At 42.0% G+C, this 13553-nt stretch overlaps 1 protein-coding gene across 3 annotated transcripts in view; it reads left to right on the top strand.

Annotated features, from left to right (window-relative positions):
- Positions 1-13553, top strand: part of LOC133648164 (sodium/hydrogen exchanger 6-like) — a 52753-nt gene that overhangs the window by 18021 nt on the left and 21179 nt on the right. For all 3 annotated transcript variants that reach the window (XR_009825826.1, XR_009825825.1, XM_062043965.1), the window contains exons 7-11: positions 1146-1287; positions 7394-7499; positions 8659-8747; positions 8851-8964; positions 9048-9159. Coding sequence is in view for 1 of the 3 variants with exons in the window: in XM_062043965.1 (XP_061899949.1) it covers positions 1146-1287; positions 7394-7499; positions 8659-8747; positions 8851-8964; positions 9048-9159 (563 nt within the window). In the remaining 2 variants the exon portion in view is untranslated. The remainder of the gene's footprint in view (positions 1-1145; positions 1288-7393; positions 7500-8658; positions 8748-8850; positions 8965-9047; positions 9160-13553) is intronic.

The raw sequence follows: 13553 nt of genomic DNA, 5'->3' as shown, positions 1-13553 counted from the left end.
AATGAAGAATTAAATTAAAATTTATTTATTATTCTTTACAATGAAAAAAATTAATTTACTTGAACATTTATTTAAATTGTCAGGAAAGAAGAGGAAGGAATTTAAAAGGTAAAAAGGTATATGTGTTTAAAAATCCTAAAATCATTTTTAAGGTTGTATTTTTTCTCTAAATATGTCTTTCTGAAAGTTGTAAGAAGCAAAGTAAAAAAAATTATGAATTCATTTAAACAAGTGAAGACCAAGTCTTTAAAATATTTTCTTGGATTTTCCAATTCTATTTGAGTTTTGTCTCTCTTAGAATTAAAAATTGTCGAGCAAAGCGAGACCAGCTTGCTAGTAAATAAATCCAATTTAAAAAATAGAGGCAGCTCACTGGTAAGTGCTGCTATTTGAGCTATTTTTAGAACAGGCCAGCGGGCTACTCATCTGGTCCTTACGGGCTACCTGGTGCCCGCGGGCACCACGTTGGTGACCCCTGCTTTAGAGATTAATGTCGGTTTTTGATACAGTGCCGTCTGAGGGATGGAAGGTCACGGTCATTCAATGTTGGTTTCCGGCCATGCTGCTTACGTGCAGTGATTTCTCCAGATTCTCTGAACCTTTTGATGATATTATGGAGCGTAGATGTTGAAATCCCTAAATTTCTTGCAATTGCACTTTGAGAAACGTTGTTCTTAAACTGTTTGACTATTTGCTCACGCAGTTGTGGACAACGTGGTGTACCTCGCCCCATCCTTTCTTGTGAAAGACTGAGCATTTTTTGGGAAGCTCTTTTTATACCCAATCATGGCACCCACCTGTTCCCAATTAGCCTGCACACCTGTGGGATGTTCCAAATAAGTGTTTGATGAGCATTCCTCAACTTTATCAGTATTTATTGCCACCTTTCCCAACTTCTTTGGCACGTGTTGCTGCCATCAAATTCTAAAGTTAATGATTATTTGCAAAAAAAAAAAGTTTGTCAGTTTGAACATCAAATATGTTGTCTTTGTAGCATATTCAACTGAATATGGCTTGAAAATGACTTGCAAATCATTGTATTCCGTTTATATTTACATCTAACACAATTTCCCAACTCATATGGAAACGGGGTTTGTATATAAACGTGCAGTTTGTCTCTTATGGTGATTTCTTTGCGGTGTCAGGTCCATCGTGGCGTACCAGCCACAAGGCGACAACAGCCACACTTTCGAGGTCATGGCCTTGCTCAAGTCCTTTGGGATGTTCCTCGGCATTTTCAGCGGCTCCTTCGCTCTGGGCGTGGCCACCGGATTCGTCACGGCGCTCATATCCTTGAATGAATGTGTTTCATTGTATTTACCACTATGACCCCTCCACCATATTAGCAAGGAAATAACTGAGATGAAAAATGAAGGCGCTATTTTCCTAAATGACAAAACGTAGGCATGATTTACTAAGATCCAAACACCACGCGCTAGACAGCGTGTGCAAGAAATGAAATAGCGTGTACTATTAGTGGGCGTGTTACGTGTGATCTACTAATACTGCGTGTGCAATTGAAAAGTGGTGCAGACCGTCTTATTTAAATGAAGTGTTTTTCGTGCATACATTCATGCTATCATGCTCTACCTGTGTGCCATGTGTTGAACCATCTATCATCCGCAACACCTTTTCTGAATCACAATCTAGACCAGTGTTACACTAGTGTGCCGTGATACAGTCTGGTGTGCCGTGGGAGATGATCTCATTTCACCTATTTGGGTTAAAAATATTATTTGCAAAGCAGTAATTATAGTCTGCAAATGATGTGTTGTTGTTGAGTGTCGGTGCTGTCTAGAGCTCGGCAGAGTAACCGTGTAATACTCTTCCATATCAGTAGGTGGCAGCCGGTAGCTAATTGCTTTGTTGATGTGGGAAACAGCGGGAGGCAGTGTGCAGGTAAAAATGTGTCTAATGCTTAAACCAAAAATAAACAAAAGGTGAGTGCCCCTCAGAAAAGGCATTGAAGCTTAGGGAAGGCTATGCAGAGCGAAACTAAAAATGAAACGAACAAAGTAAACAAAAACAGAATGCTGGACGACAGCAAAGACTTACTGTGGAGCAAAGACAATGTACATCCGAACATGACATGACAATCAACAATGTCCCCACAAAGAAGGATTAAAAACAACTGAAATATTCTTGATTGCTAAAACAAAGTAGATGCGGGAAATATCACTCAAAGGAAGACATGAAACTGCTACAGGAAAATACCAAAAAAAGAGAAAAAGCCACCAAAATAGGAGCGCAAGACAAGAAGTAAAACACTACACACAGGAAAACGGCAAACAACTCCAACTAAGTCAGGGTGTGATGTGACAGGTGGTGACAGTACACTTACTTTGAGACAAGAGCTATAGTGATGCATGCTTGGTTATGCTTTAAAGTCATATCCAACAACGACTTTTTACTGTCAACTGAGTTTCGTTTTTTTAATGATTTCTGCTGGTGGTGTGCCTCCGCATTTTCTCAACACAAAAAATGTGCCTTGGCTCAAAAAAGGTGGAAAAACACCGATCTGGACAACACAAACATACGCACACTAACACTTCATTCTGTGCACCAGGATGGGGATTGCATCACCAGCGCATTTGTGCGTTTGGATCGACTCAGACAAGACAAATACACAACGAAAGACGTCTTTTCATGTTGGAGATACATGATGATAATATATTGCCTGTACAAAAAGACGGAATGACATAAAAAATATGCCAGCAGACTTGAAATGATTTTAATCAGACCCTTAAGTCTCCCAGCTATAAAATTATAAAAGGAAATTGCTGAATAGACGACATGTCTAATATTTTTAATTTCTGAGCCTCCACAATGTGGACACACAGGTAGGATTGTGGTCTGTGCAGCGCGAGCACGGATGTGTGGAACTGTCGGTGTGCACGTCCTTCTGACACCTGCTAAATAACACACTAAATAGTGCTCCCAAAACGCTGATGAGTGTTGATAAATCACACTGCACGTGCTAAATAATCACATCTTCTCCTGGTATTGTGGACGTTTTGCATGAATATTTTGCATATTAATGAAGACAGAGACACAAAATGGCTTGCACGTCTTATTCTGCTATTTTGCACCTGTTTTAGTCATACTTGCCAACCCTCCCGTTTTTCCCGTATTCAGCGCCTCTCCCGACAATCTCCCGGCAGAGATTTTCTCCCGACAAACTCCCGGTATTCAGCCGGAGCTGGAGGCCACGCCCCCTCCAGCTCAATGCGGACCTGAGACTGAGTGGGGACAGCCTGTTCTCACGCAATATAAACAGCTTGCCTAACAAATTCAAACGAATGGGAACGAGAATGTCAGTTCATCCAGGACAGTTCGAAGGGGAAGGTGTATGTTGCCTGTAAATATGTAGAACAGACTTCTCCATTGAACACGGTGGCCGAAATGATATACTCATTCATGAACGGAGAAGTTAAACAGGACAATACTGCCATCTAATGGTTAGCCACCGGAGCACTGAAATTCAAGTATTTCTTTTATGTAAATAAAAAAAATAAATATATATATATGAAATACTCGAGTTGGTGAATTGTAGCTGTAAATAACCACGCCCCCCAACCCCGACTAAGCCCCCCCCCACCTCCCGATATTGGAGGTCTCAAGGTTGGCAAGTATGGTTTTAGTACACGCAAACATTTAGTGTTTTCTTTTCATTTCAATAACGATTTCGGAGTGCATGAGAAAGTTCCTCCAGTTAAACCATCGAGTTAAATATAAATGTTTTCATTTTGTCAAGTTGCCCTAACTTCTTTTTTTTCCAACCGTTGCCTCCTAAACACTTTTTCGTCAGTCTTGTGGCTTAACGTTTGCTGAGGTCGCCGCCATTAACACTAGGTCTGGGCAGCGTTGTACTGCTTCCATACATTTTAAAGGCCTACTGAAAGCCACTACTACCGACCACGCAGTCTGATAGTTTATATATCAATGATGAAATCTTAACATTATAACACATGCCAATACGGCCGGGTTAACTTATAAAGTGACATTTTAAATTTGCCGCTAAACTTCCGGTTCGAAACGCCTCTGAGGATGACGTATGCGCGTGACGTAGACCGGGGAACACGGGTATGCCTTCCACATTGAAGCTAATACGAAAAAGCTCTGTTTTCATTTCATAATTCCACAGTATTCTGGACATCTGTGTTCGTGAATCTGTTGCAATCATGTTCATTGCATTATGGAGAAGGAAGCTGAGCAAGCAAAGAAGAAAGTTGTCGGTGCGAAATGGACGTATTTTTCGAACGTAGTCAGCCACAGCAGTACACAGCCGGCGCTTCTTTGTTTACATTCCCGAAAGATGCAGTCAAGATGGAAGAACTCGGATAACAGAGACTCTAACCAGGAGGACTTTTGACTTCGATACACAGACGCCTGTAGAGAACTGGGACAACACAGACTCTTACCAGGATTACTTTGATTTGGATGACAAAGACGCAGACGTGCTACTGTGAGTATGCAGCTTTGGCTTCTAAACATTTGATCGCTTGACCGTATGTGCGCAACTTTTTTTTGCGTATGTACGTAACTTTTTTAAAATATATAAGCTTTATGAACCTTGGGTTAGGTGAACGGTCTTTTGGGCTGAGTGATTGTGTGTGTTGATCAGGTGTTTGAATTGGATTGGCGTGTTCTATGGAGCTAGGAGCTAGCATAGGAGCTAGGAGCTAGCATAACAAACACGCAGGTGTTTTTATGCAGGATTAATTTGTGGCATATTAAATATAAGCCTGGTTGTGTTGTGGCTAATAGAGTATATATATGTCTTGTGTTTATTTACTGTTGTAGTCATTCCCAGCTGAATATCAGGTACCGTGAGTATGCAGCCTTGGCTGCTAAACATTTGATAGCTTGACCGTATGTGCGCGTCACGTACGTAACTTTTTAAAAATATATAAGCTTTATGAACCTTGGGTTAGGTGAACGGTCTTTTGGGCTGAGTGATTGTGTGTGTTGATCAGGTGTTTGAATTGTATTGGCGTGTTCTATGGAGCTAGGAGCTAGCAGAGGAGCTAGGAGCTAGCATAACAAACACGCAGGTGTTTTTATGCAGGATTAATTTGTGGCATATTAAATATAAGCCTGGTTGTGTTGTGGCTAATAGAGTATATATATGTCTTGTGTTTATTTACTGTTGTAGTCATTCCCAGCTGAATATCAGGTCACCCCCGCCTCTCACAGCATCTTCCCTATCTGAATAGCTTCAACTCCCCACTAGTCCTTCACTTGCACTTTACTCATCCACAAATCTTTCATCCTCTCTCAAATAAATGGGGAAATTGTCGCTTTCTCGGTCCGAATCTCTCTCACTTCATGCGGCCATCATTGTAAACAATAGGGAACTTTGCGTATATGTTCAACTGACTACGTCACGCTACTTCCGGTAGGGGCAAGCCTTTTTTTTATCAGATACCAAAAGTTGCAATCTTTATCGTCGTTGTTCTCTACTAAATCCTTTCAGCAAAAATATGGCAATATCGCGAAATGATCAAGTATGACACATAGAATAGATCTGCTATCCCCGTTTAAATAAAAAAAATTCATTTCAGTAGGCCTTTAAGTCTCCCAGCTATAAAATTATAAAAGGAAATTGCTGAATAGACGATATGTCTAATATTTTTAATTTCCGAGCCTCCACAATGTGGACACACAGGTAGGATTGTGGTCTGTGCAGCGTGAGCACGGATGTGTGGAACTGTCGGTGTGCACGTCCTTCTGACACCTGCTAAATAACACACTAAATAGTGCTCCCAAAACGCTGATGAGTGTTGATAAATCACACTGCACGTGCTAAATAATCACATGTGCATCTTCTCCTGGTATCGTGGACGTTTTGCATGAATATTTTGCATATTAATGAAGACAGAGACACAAAATGGCTTGCACGTCTTATTCTGCTATTTTGCACCTGTTTTAGTCATACTTGCCAGCCCTCCCGTTTTTAGCGGGAGAATCCAGCGCCTCTCCCGACAACCCCCCGGCAGAGATTTTCTCCCGACAAACTCCCGGTATTCAGCCGGAGCTGGAGGCCACGCCCCCTCCAGCTCAATGCGGACCTGAGACTGAGTGGGGACAGCCTGTTCTCACGCAATATAAACAGCTTGCCTAACGAATTCAAACGAATGGGAACGAGAATGTCAGTTCATCCAGGACAGTTCGAAGGGGAAGGTGTATGTTGCCTGTAAATATGTAGAACAGACTTCTCCATTGAACACGGTGGCCGAAATTATATACTCATTCATGAACGGAGAAGTTAAACAGGACAATACTGCCATCTAATGGTTAGCCACCGGAGCACTGAAATTCAAGTATTTCTTTTATGTAAATAAAATAAATATATATATATATATATATATCCATCCATTTTCTACCGCTTGTCCCATTCGGGGTCGTGGGGGTGCTGGAGCCTAACTCAGCTGCATTCGGGCGGAAGGCGGGGTACACCCCGGACAAGTCGCCACCTCATCGCAGGGCCAACACAGATAGACAGACAACATTCACACTCACATTCATATATATATATATATATATATATATATATATATATATATATATATATATATATATATATATATATATATATATATATGAAATACTCGAGTTGGTGAATTCTAGCTGTAAATAACCACGCCCCCAACCACGCCCCCCAACCCCAAACAAGCCCCCCCCCCCCCCCCCTCCCCCACCCTAACCCCCCCACCTCCCGATATTGGAGGTCTCAAGGTTGGCAAGTATGGTTTTAGTACACGCAAACATTTAGTGTTTTCTTTTCATTTCAATAACGATTTCGGAGCGCATGAGAAAGTTCCTCCAGTTAAACCATCAGGTTAAATATAAATGTTTTCATTTTGTCAAGTCGCCCTAACTTCTTTTTTTTCCAACCGTTGCCTCCTAAACACTTTTTCGTCAGTCTTGTGGCTTAACGTTTGCTGAGGTCGCCGCCATTAACACTAGGTCTGGGCAGCGTTGTGCTGCTTCCATACATTTTAAGGTGACTTATCAGGTGTTATTGTGCTAAAACTCGTCTTTAACCCTCCCCGTTTAATTTCTGCAGAGTGAAATGTCTTCTTCTGACATGCTGTAGAAAGCCCGCATCAGCGCCATGATGCTTTTTGTCCGTACACAACAGCATCATGACAACACAAATTATCAGTGGGTAATTATTGGCCAACGATTATATCGTACATCTCTAATAAAAAAGCAGTTAATTCCACGGAATGATACACAGGCAGAGGAAACTAAACCGAGATGGCATACAAAAACGGGGGCAAACTCTTGGTCAAAAAGCGGGGCCTACGAAAACCGAGGTACATCAATGGTCTTTTAGTGGCAGAAAAACTCTGCTTTTCTTGTTGAGCACCTTGACAAGCGCCTGCACGTGACAAAGTTCACCAAGCTAAGAGATTTCCAGCTGCTGGAGACGGCCTTGTTCTTCCTCATGTCATGGAGCACCTTCCTTTTGGCTGAGGCTTGTGGCTTCACAGGTAACCTGCGCACACACACACACACACATGCACCTAGTCCAGGGGTCGGCAACCTTTACCACTCAAAGAGCCATTTTGGCAAGTTTCACAAATTAAAGAAAGTAATGGGAGCCACAAAAAAAATTTAAAATTTAAAATGAAAAACACCGCATACGAAGCTTAAACGCTTTGTGCTATGTTAACTAGGGGTCTCCGACACACGCACCGGCACGCACTTTAATGTGGAAATTTGATGTTAGTGCAGCCCGCGAGTTTTGAATGAATGGCGCTTGATAGCGTCATACTTGCCAACCCTCTCATTTTTCCCGGGAGACTCCTGAATATCAGAGCGTGATGACACTGCATTTGGCGCCCTCTACAGTCTGCCCTAACAGTGTACCTGCTCAACCACATGTAGAATGCAATTTCAGCTTGTTCACGTAAGTGACAGCAAGGCGTACTAACTCAGCAGCCACACATCTTACACTGACGGTACCAATACCCAGAATCCCATACAGCCCTAACTCTTCCGCTCAACCAACGCACGGAGAGGGGGGGGGGGGGGTGGTTGATGTGTGGGGGGATTTGGTGGTAGCGGGGGTGTATAATGTAGACCGGAAGAGTTAGGGCTGCATGGGATTCTGGGTAATGGTTGTGTTGTGTTTATGTTGTGTTACGGTGGGATGTTCTCCAGAAATGTGTTTTTCATTCTTTTTTGGTGTGGGTTCACAGTGTGGCGCATATTTGTAACGTAACAATGTTAAAGTTGTTTGATACGGCTACCGTCAGTGTAAGCTGTGTGGCTGATGACTAAGTATGCTTTGCTGTCTCCTGTGTGTGCAAGTAATAACAACATGCAACATGTGGCTGGACTGGCACGCTGTATGTAAATGCTATAGAGGACAATTACTGCAATGCAATTAGGGCACGCCCTTTATTTAGTAATTAGAGTGTAAATAGGATTATTTTTTCCCTGGGAGTAATCTATGAGGGACACTGAGATCCATAAATCTCCTGGGAAAATCGGGGGGGTCAGCATGTATGTAGCTGAGCCGCATCAGAGTGGTCAAGGAGCCGAATGCGGCTCCGGAGCCGCGGGTTGTTGACCCCTGACCTAGTCTAACCATCTGTCAATAGTCTTGTTACAATTAATGGTCGCCCCCTGGCTGCTTTGCATCAGGCGTGGTTGCAGTGTTGTTCTGTGGAATCACCCAGGCCCACTACACCTTCAACAATCTGTCGCCCGAGTCCCAGGACAGGACCAAACAGGTCAGACCAGAACGATGACAATTTAAAAAAAAAAAAAATGTATTAGCCAATCTGTCAAGAATGTCAGTTGCTTTTATTTTGAAAGCCTTGTCTTGCCTTGCAGCTGTTTGAGTTGCTGAACTTCCTGGCGGAGAACTTCATTTTCTCCTACATGGGTCTGGCCCTGTTCACCTTCCAGAGCCACGTCTTCAACCCCATGTTCATCGTCGGGGCTTTTGTATCCTTTGGGACAATTTACCAAGAACTGGTTAGCTCAGCATCCTCTGGCCCGCTGTTGTCCTTACCCTCTATCCCAACCAGGTGGCAGTGTTCCTGGGGAGGGCGGCCAACATCTACCCCCTGTCCTTCCTCCTCAATCTGGGCCGACGCAACAAGATCAGATCCAACTTCCAGCACATGATGATGTTTGCAGGTCAGTCAAGATCAGACCTGGGCAAATTAAGGCCCGGGGGCCACATGCGGCCCGTTAAAGGCCTACTGAAATTAATTTTTTTTATTTAAACGGGGATAGCAGATCTATTCTATGTGTCATACTTGATCATTTCGCAATATTGCCATATTTTTGCTGAAAGGATTTAGTATAGAACAACGATGATAAAGATTGCAACTTTTGGTATCTGATAAAAAAGGCTTGCCCCTACCGGAAGTAGCGTGACGTAGTCAGTTGAACATATACGCAAAGTTCCCTATTGTTTACAATGATGGCCGCATGAAGTGAGAGAGATTTGGACCGAGAAAGCGACAATTTCCCCATTAATTTGAGCGAGGATGAAAGATTTGTGGATGAGTAAAGTGCAAGTGAAGGACTAGTGGGGAGTTGAAGCTATTCAGATAGGGAAGATGCTGTGAGAGGCGGGTGGGACCTGATATTCAGCTGGGAATGACTACAACAGTAAATAAACACAAGACATATATATACTCTATTAGCCACAACACAACCAGGCTTATATTTAATATGCCACAAATTAATCCTGCATAAAAACACCTACGTCTTTGTTATGCTAACTCCTAGCTCCTATGCTAGCTCCTAGCTCCATAGAACACGCCAATACAATTCAAACACCTGATCAACACACACAATCACTCAGCCCAAAAGACCGTTCACCTAACCCAAGGTTCATAAAGCTTATATATTTTTAAAAAGTTACGTACATACGCAAAAAAAAGTTGCGCACATACGGTCAAGCGATCAAATGTTTAGAAGCCAAAGCTGCATGCTCACAGTAGCACGTCTGCGTCTTTGTCATCCAAAGCAAAGTAATCCTGGTAAGAGTCTGTGTTGTCCCAGTTCTCTACAGGCGTCTGTGTATCGAAGTCAAAAGTCCTCCTGGTTAGAGTCTCTGTTATCCGAGTTCTTCCATCTTGACTGCATCTTTCGGGAATGTAAACAAAGAAGCGCCGGCTGTGTACTGTTGTTGCTGACTTCGTTCGAAAAATACTTCCATTTCGCACCGACAACTTTCTTCTTTGCTTGCTCAGCTTCCTTCTCCATAATGCAATGAACATGATTGAAACAGATTCACGAACACAGATGTCCAGAATACTGTGGAATTATGAAATGAAAACAGAGCTTTTTTTGTATTGGCTTCAATGTGGAAGGCATACCCGTGTTCCCCGGTCTACGTCACGCGCATACGTCATCCTCAGAGGCGTTTCGAACCGGAAGTTTAGCGGCAAATTTAAAATGTCACTTTATAAGTTAACCCGGCCGTATTGGCATGTGTTATAATGTTAAGATTTCATCATTGATATATAAACTATCAGACTGCGTGGTCGGTAGTAGTGGCTTTCAGTAGGCCTTTAAGGTTTTCAATCTGGCCCGACGGACATTCCCAAATCATTTTTTTAGATGTTCAAGATGTAATGTGTAGCTGCCATTATGATGTGCACTCATGTTTTATAATGACCGTAAGTCTTCAACAGAGGTGGGTAGTAACGCACTACATTTACTCCATTACATCTACTTGAGTAACTTTTGGGATGAATTGTACTTCTAAGAGTAGTTTTAATGCAACATACTTTTACTTTTACTTGAGTATATTTATAGAGAAGAAACGCTACTTTTACTCCGCTACTTTTATCTACATTCAGCTCGCTACTCGCTACTAATTTTTATCCATCTGTTAATGCACGCTTTGTTTGTTTTGGTCTGTCAGACAGACCTTCAAAGTAGTGTTGTGTCGTTCGAAAGAACGAATCTTTTGAGTGAACGTACTGAACCGAATCACTTCATGAACTGATTCGTTCCTTTCTCAGTTCAGTTGAGCTCCGCCGCGACCATGCCGGTATGAGTGGAACTGGCGCATTCTGTGACTCACTGAACCCTCGACGTCGGCGAACGACGCAGCCAATGAGAGGGCGGGGGGGAGGGACTGAGCGAACGATTCGTTCACCGCGGATTAACGACATGAATCACTCAGTGAACGACAACGCTCTCGCTCTCTGCTCTGCTTGCCCCAATGCCGCGAGTGATTCTCCCCCCGTCGCGGGGATATGTTTCATGCCAATTGGCATCCGTTCTCCATTCATTCTCCAAGCTAACGGCTAATGTTGACTCAAGCCACATGAAAACAAACACACGTCCCCATTATCTCAACACATAAAGTTAAAGAAAATCTGTGCAGGCTGAGCAGCAGCGACGCGAGGGGGAGGGGCGGAGGGTAACGTGTAGGGCAGGCTGTTTTGAGAAGATTTAAAATAAAAATAATAACTAATGTATGTATACATACATAGGCTATTATTTACACAGTTAGTAGGGATGATAGTTGAAATAAACAAAGATTTTTCTGAGGATTATTATTTCTTCTTATAAATACACATAACATTAAAATTTCACTTTTACCAGGGCAGCATCCTTTACTTACATAAAAAAAAAATACAACAAACCTAAACTTGTGTAGCCTAAAAGCAGGTAATAGATAACAAATATACACTACCGTTCAAAAGTTTGGGGTCACATTGAAATGTCCTTATTTTTGAAGGAAAAGCACTGTACTTTTCAATGAAGATAACTTTAAACTAGTCTTAACTTTAAAGAAATACACTCTCTACATTGCTAATGTGGTAAATGACTATTCTAGCTGCAAATGTCTGCTTTTTGGTGCAATATCTACATAGGTGTATAGAGGCCCATTTCCAGCAACTATCACTCCAGTGTTCTAATGGTACAATGTGTTTGCTCATTGGCTCAGAAGGCTAATTGATGATTAGAAAAGCCTTGTGCAATCATGTTCACACATCTGAAAACAGTTTAGCTCGTTACAGAAGCTACACAACTGACCTTCCTTTGAGCAGATTGAGTTTCTGGAGCATCACATTTGTGGGGTCAATTAAACGCTCAAAATGGCCAGAAAAAGAGAACTTTCATCTGAAACTCGACAGTCTATTCTTGTTCTTAGAAATGAAGGCTATTCCACAAAATTGTTTGGGTGACCCCAAACTTTTGAACGGTAGTGTATAACCAAACTAAACAAAAAATACTCTTTGATAAAGTACGAGACATTGAATTACAATATGTTCAACACATACACATTTTAAAAAAAGGTATTGAATGGAAGAGTGGTGTTTGATTTTCAGACAAACAACTCGTTAGCATTAGCATACAAACTGTAGATGCTAACATGTCCTCACATTCCTTCTGCAACATAAAAGATGGCATTAGTTACCAAAATATACTTTGACTTTGTTTGTGTTTGTCTGCTGCTCTCAAATATGCAGGATGTTTTCTGCTCATATTCTGCATCATTGATGTCGTGTTGTGGTGAAATCTCAGCTTCGTTTGACTATGCAAACATTTGACCACAATGTCCTTCTTTCTGAGTTTTAAATGTCCACGAAACCTTTAAAAGCTTCTCTCGTCTTCTTTGTGCCATTTGCTCTCTTTCCCCTTTGTCTTTGTTTTTGGCATTTAGCTGTTTCTGCCCCTCTTACACATAAACACACCGGCCACATCACCAACACCACTCCTGAATGCTCTAGTAAAGTAGTTCCATTAAACCAATCATAGAAGCAACAAAATACAAAACGAGGCTTTTTTCCCGTCTAATTGATGTATTTGTGTAATGGTGGTTCTTTGGTCAAAATGTTGCATAGATGATGTTTTACACACCATCTTCAAGTTGCTTTCTGACAGTCTCTTCAGGATTGGCGGTCTTGTGCCTCCACTTCGGCTGTTGTAGCGGTAGTTTTTAGCACTTCCATAGCGAGTCTACTGACAGATATAAGTTAGAACTTTATATAAGAAATGGCAACAATGGAGGATGAATGCCCCATAACAAGAGGATAGAGAACAAGGAGATTATCGACTACAATGGCGGACGCGTGCTAGTTTTCGGGACTTATGCAGATCCCAAATACACATCAGCAGGTACCAATAGGTAAGAAAAGTTGATTTTGCATAATATTGCCAAACAAAACGCGAGATAAAGTCTCCTAATAGGTGCCATTTTGTGGTCCTTATACACACCATAATAATACTTGTATGTTGAAGCACAGTACGTCTGACTATGGTAGCCGTAATGCTCCGCGTTCAAAGTCGAACTAAAACATTTTGACAGATTTGTGTGCGCCGTGCGTAATGTTCTACATTCCCAATGAAACGTCAAAGTTTTGGTGTGGCTTGCTTACGGGTACTTGCAAGTGTCATTTATTGAGCAGGCTTCAACCTGCAGTTCACACGTATCTCTTATGTGTGACTGCCATCTACTGGCCCCACTTATCATTACACCATGTACCAAATAAAATAGCTTTGAGGTCGGTAAGCACCACCAGAATTATTCGGTACATTAGGCGCACCGGGTTATAAGG

The sequence above is a fragment of the Entelurus aequoreus genome, linkage group LG04 (genome assembly GCF_033978785.1).
Source record: "Entelurus aequoreus isolate RoL-2023_Sb linkage group LG04, RoL_Eaeq_v1.1, whole genome shotgun sequence".
In the NCBI taxonomy this organism is placed as follows: domain Eukaryota; kingdom Metazoa; phylum Chordata; class Actinopteri; order Syngnathiformes; family Syngnathidae; genus Entelurus; species Entelurus aequoreus.
The sequence above is the reverse complement of the archived record's forward strand: the minus strand, read 5'-3'. Positions and strand labels throughout refer to the sequence as shown.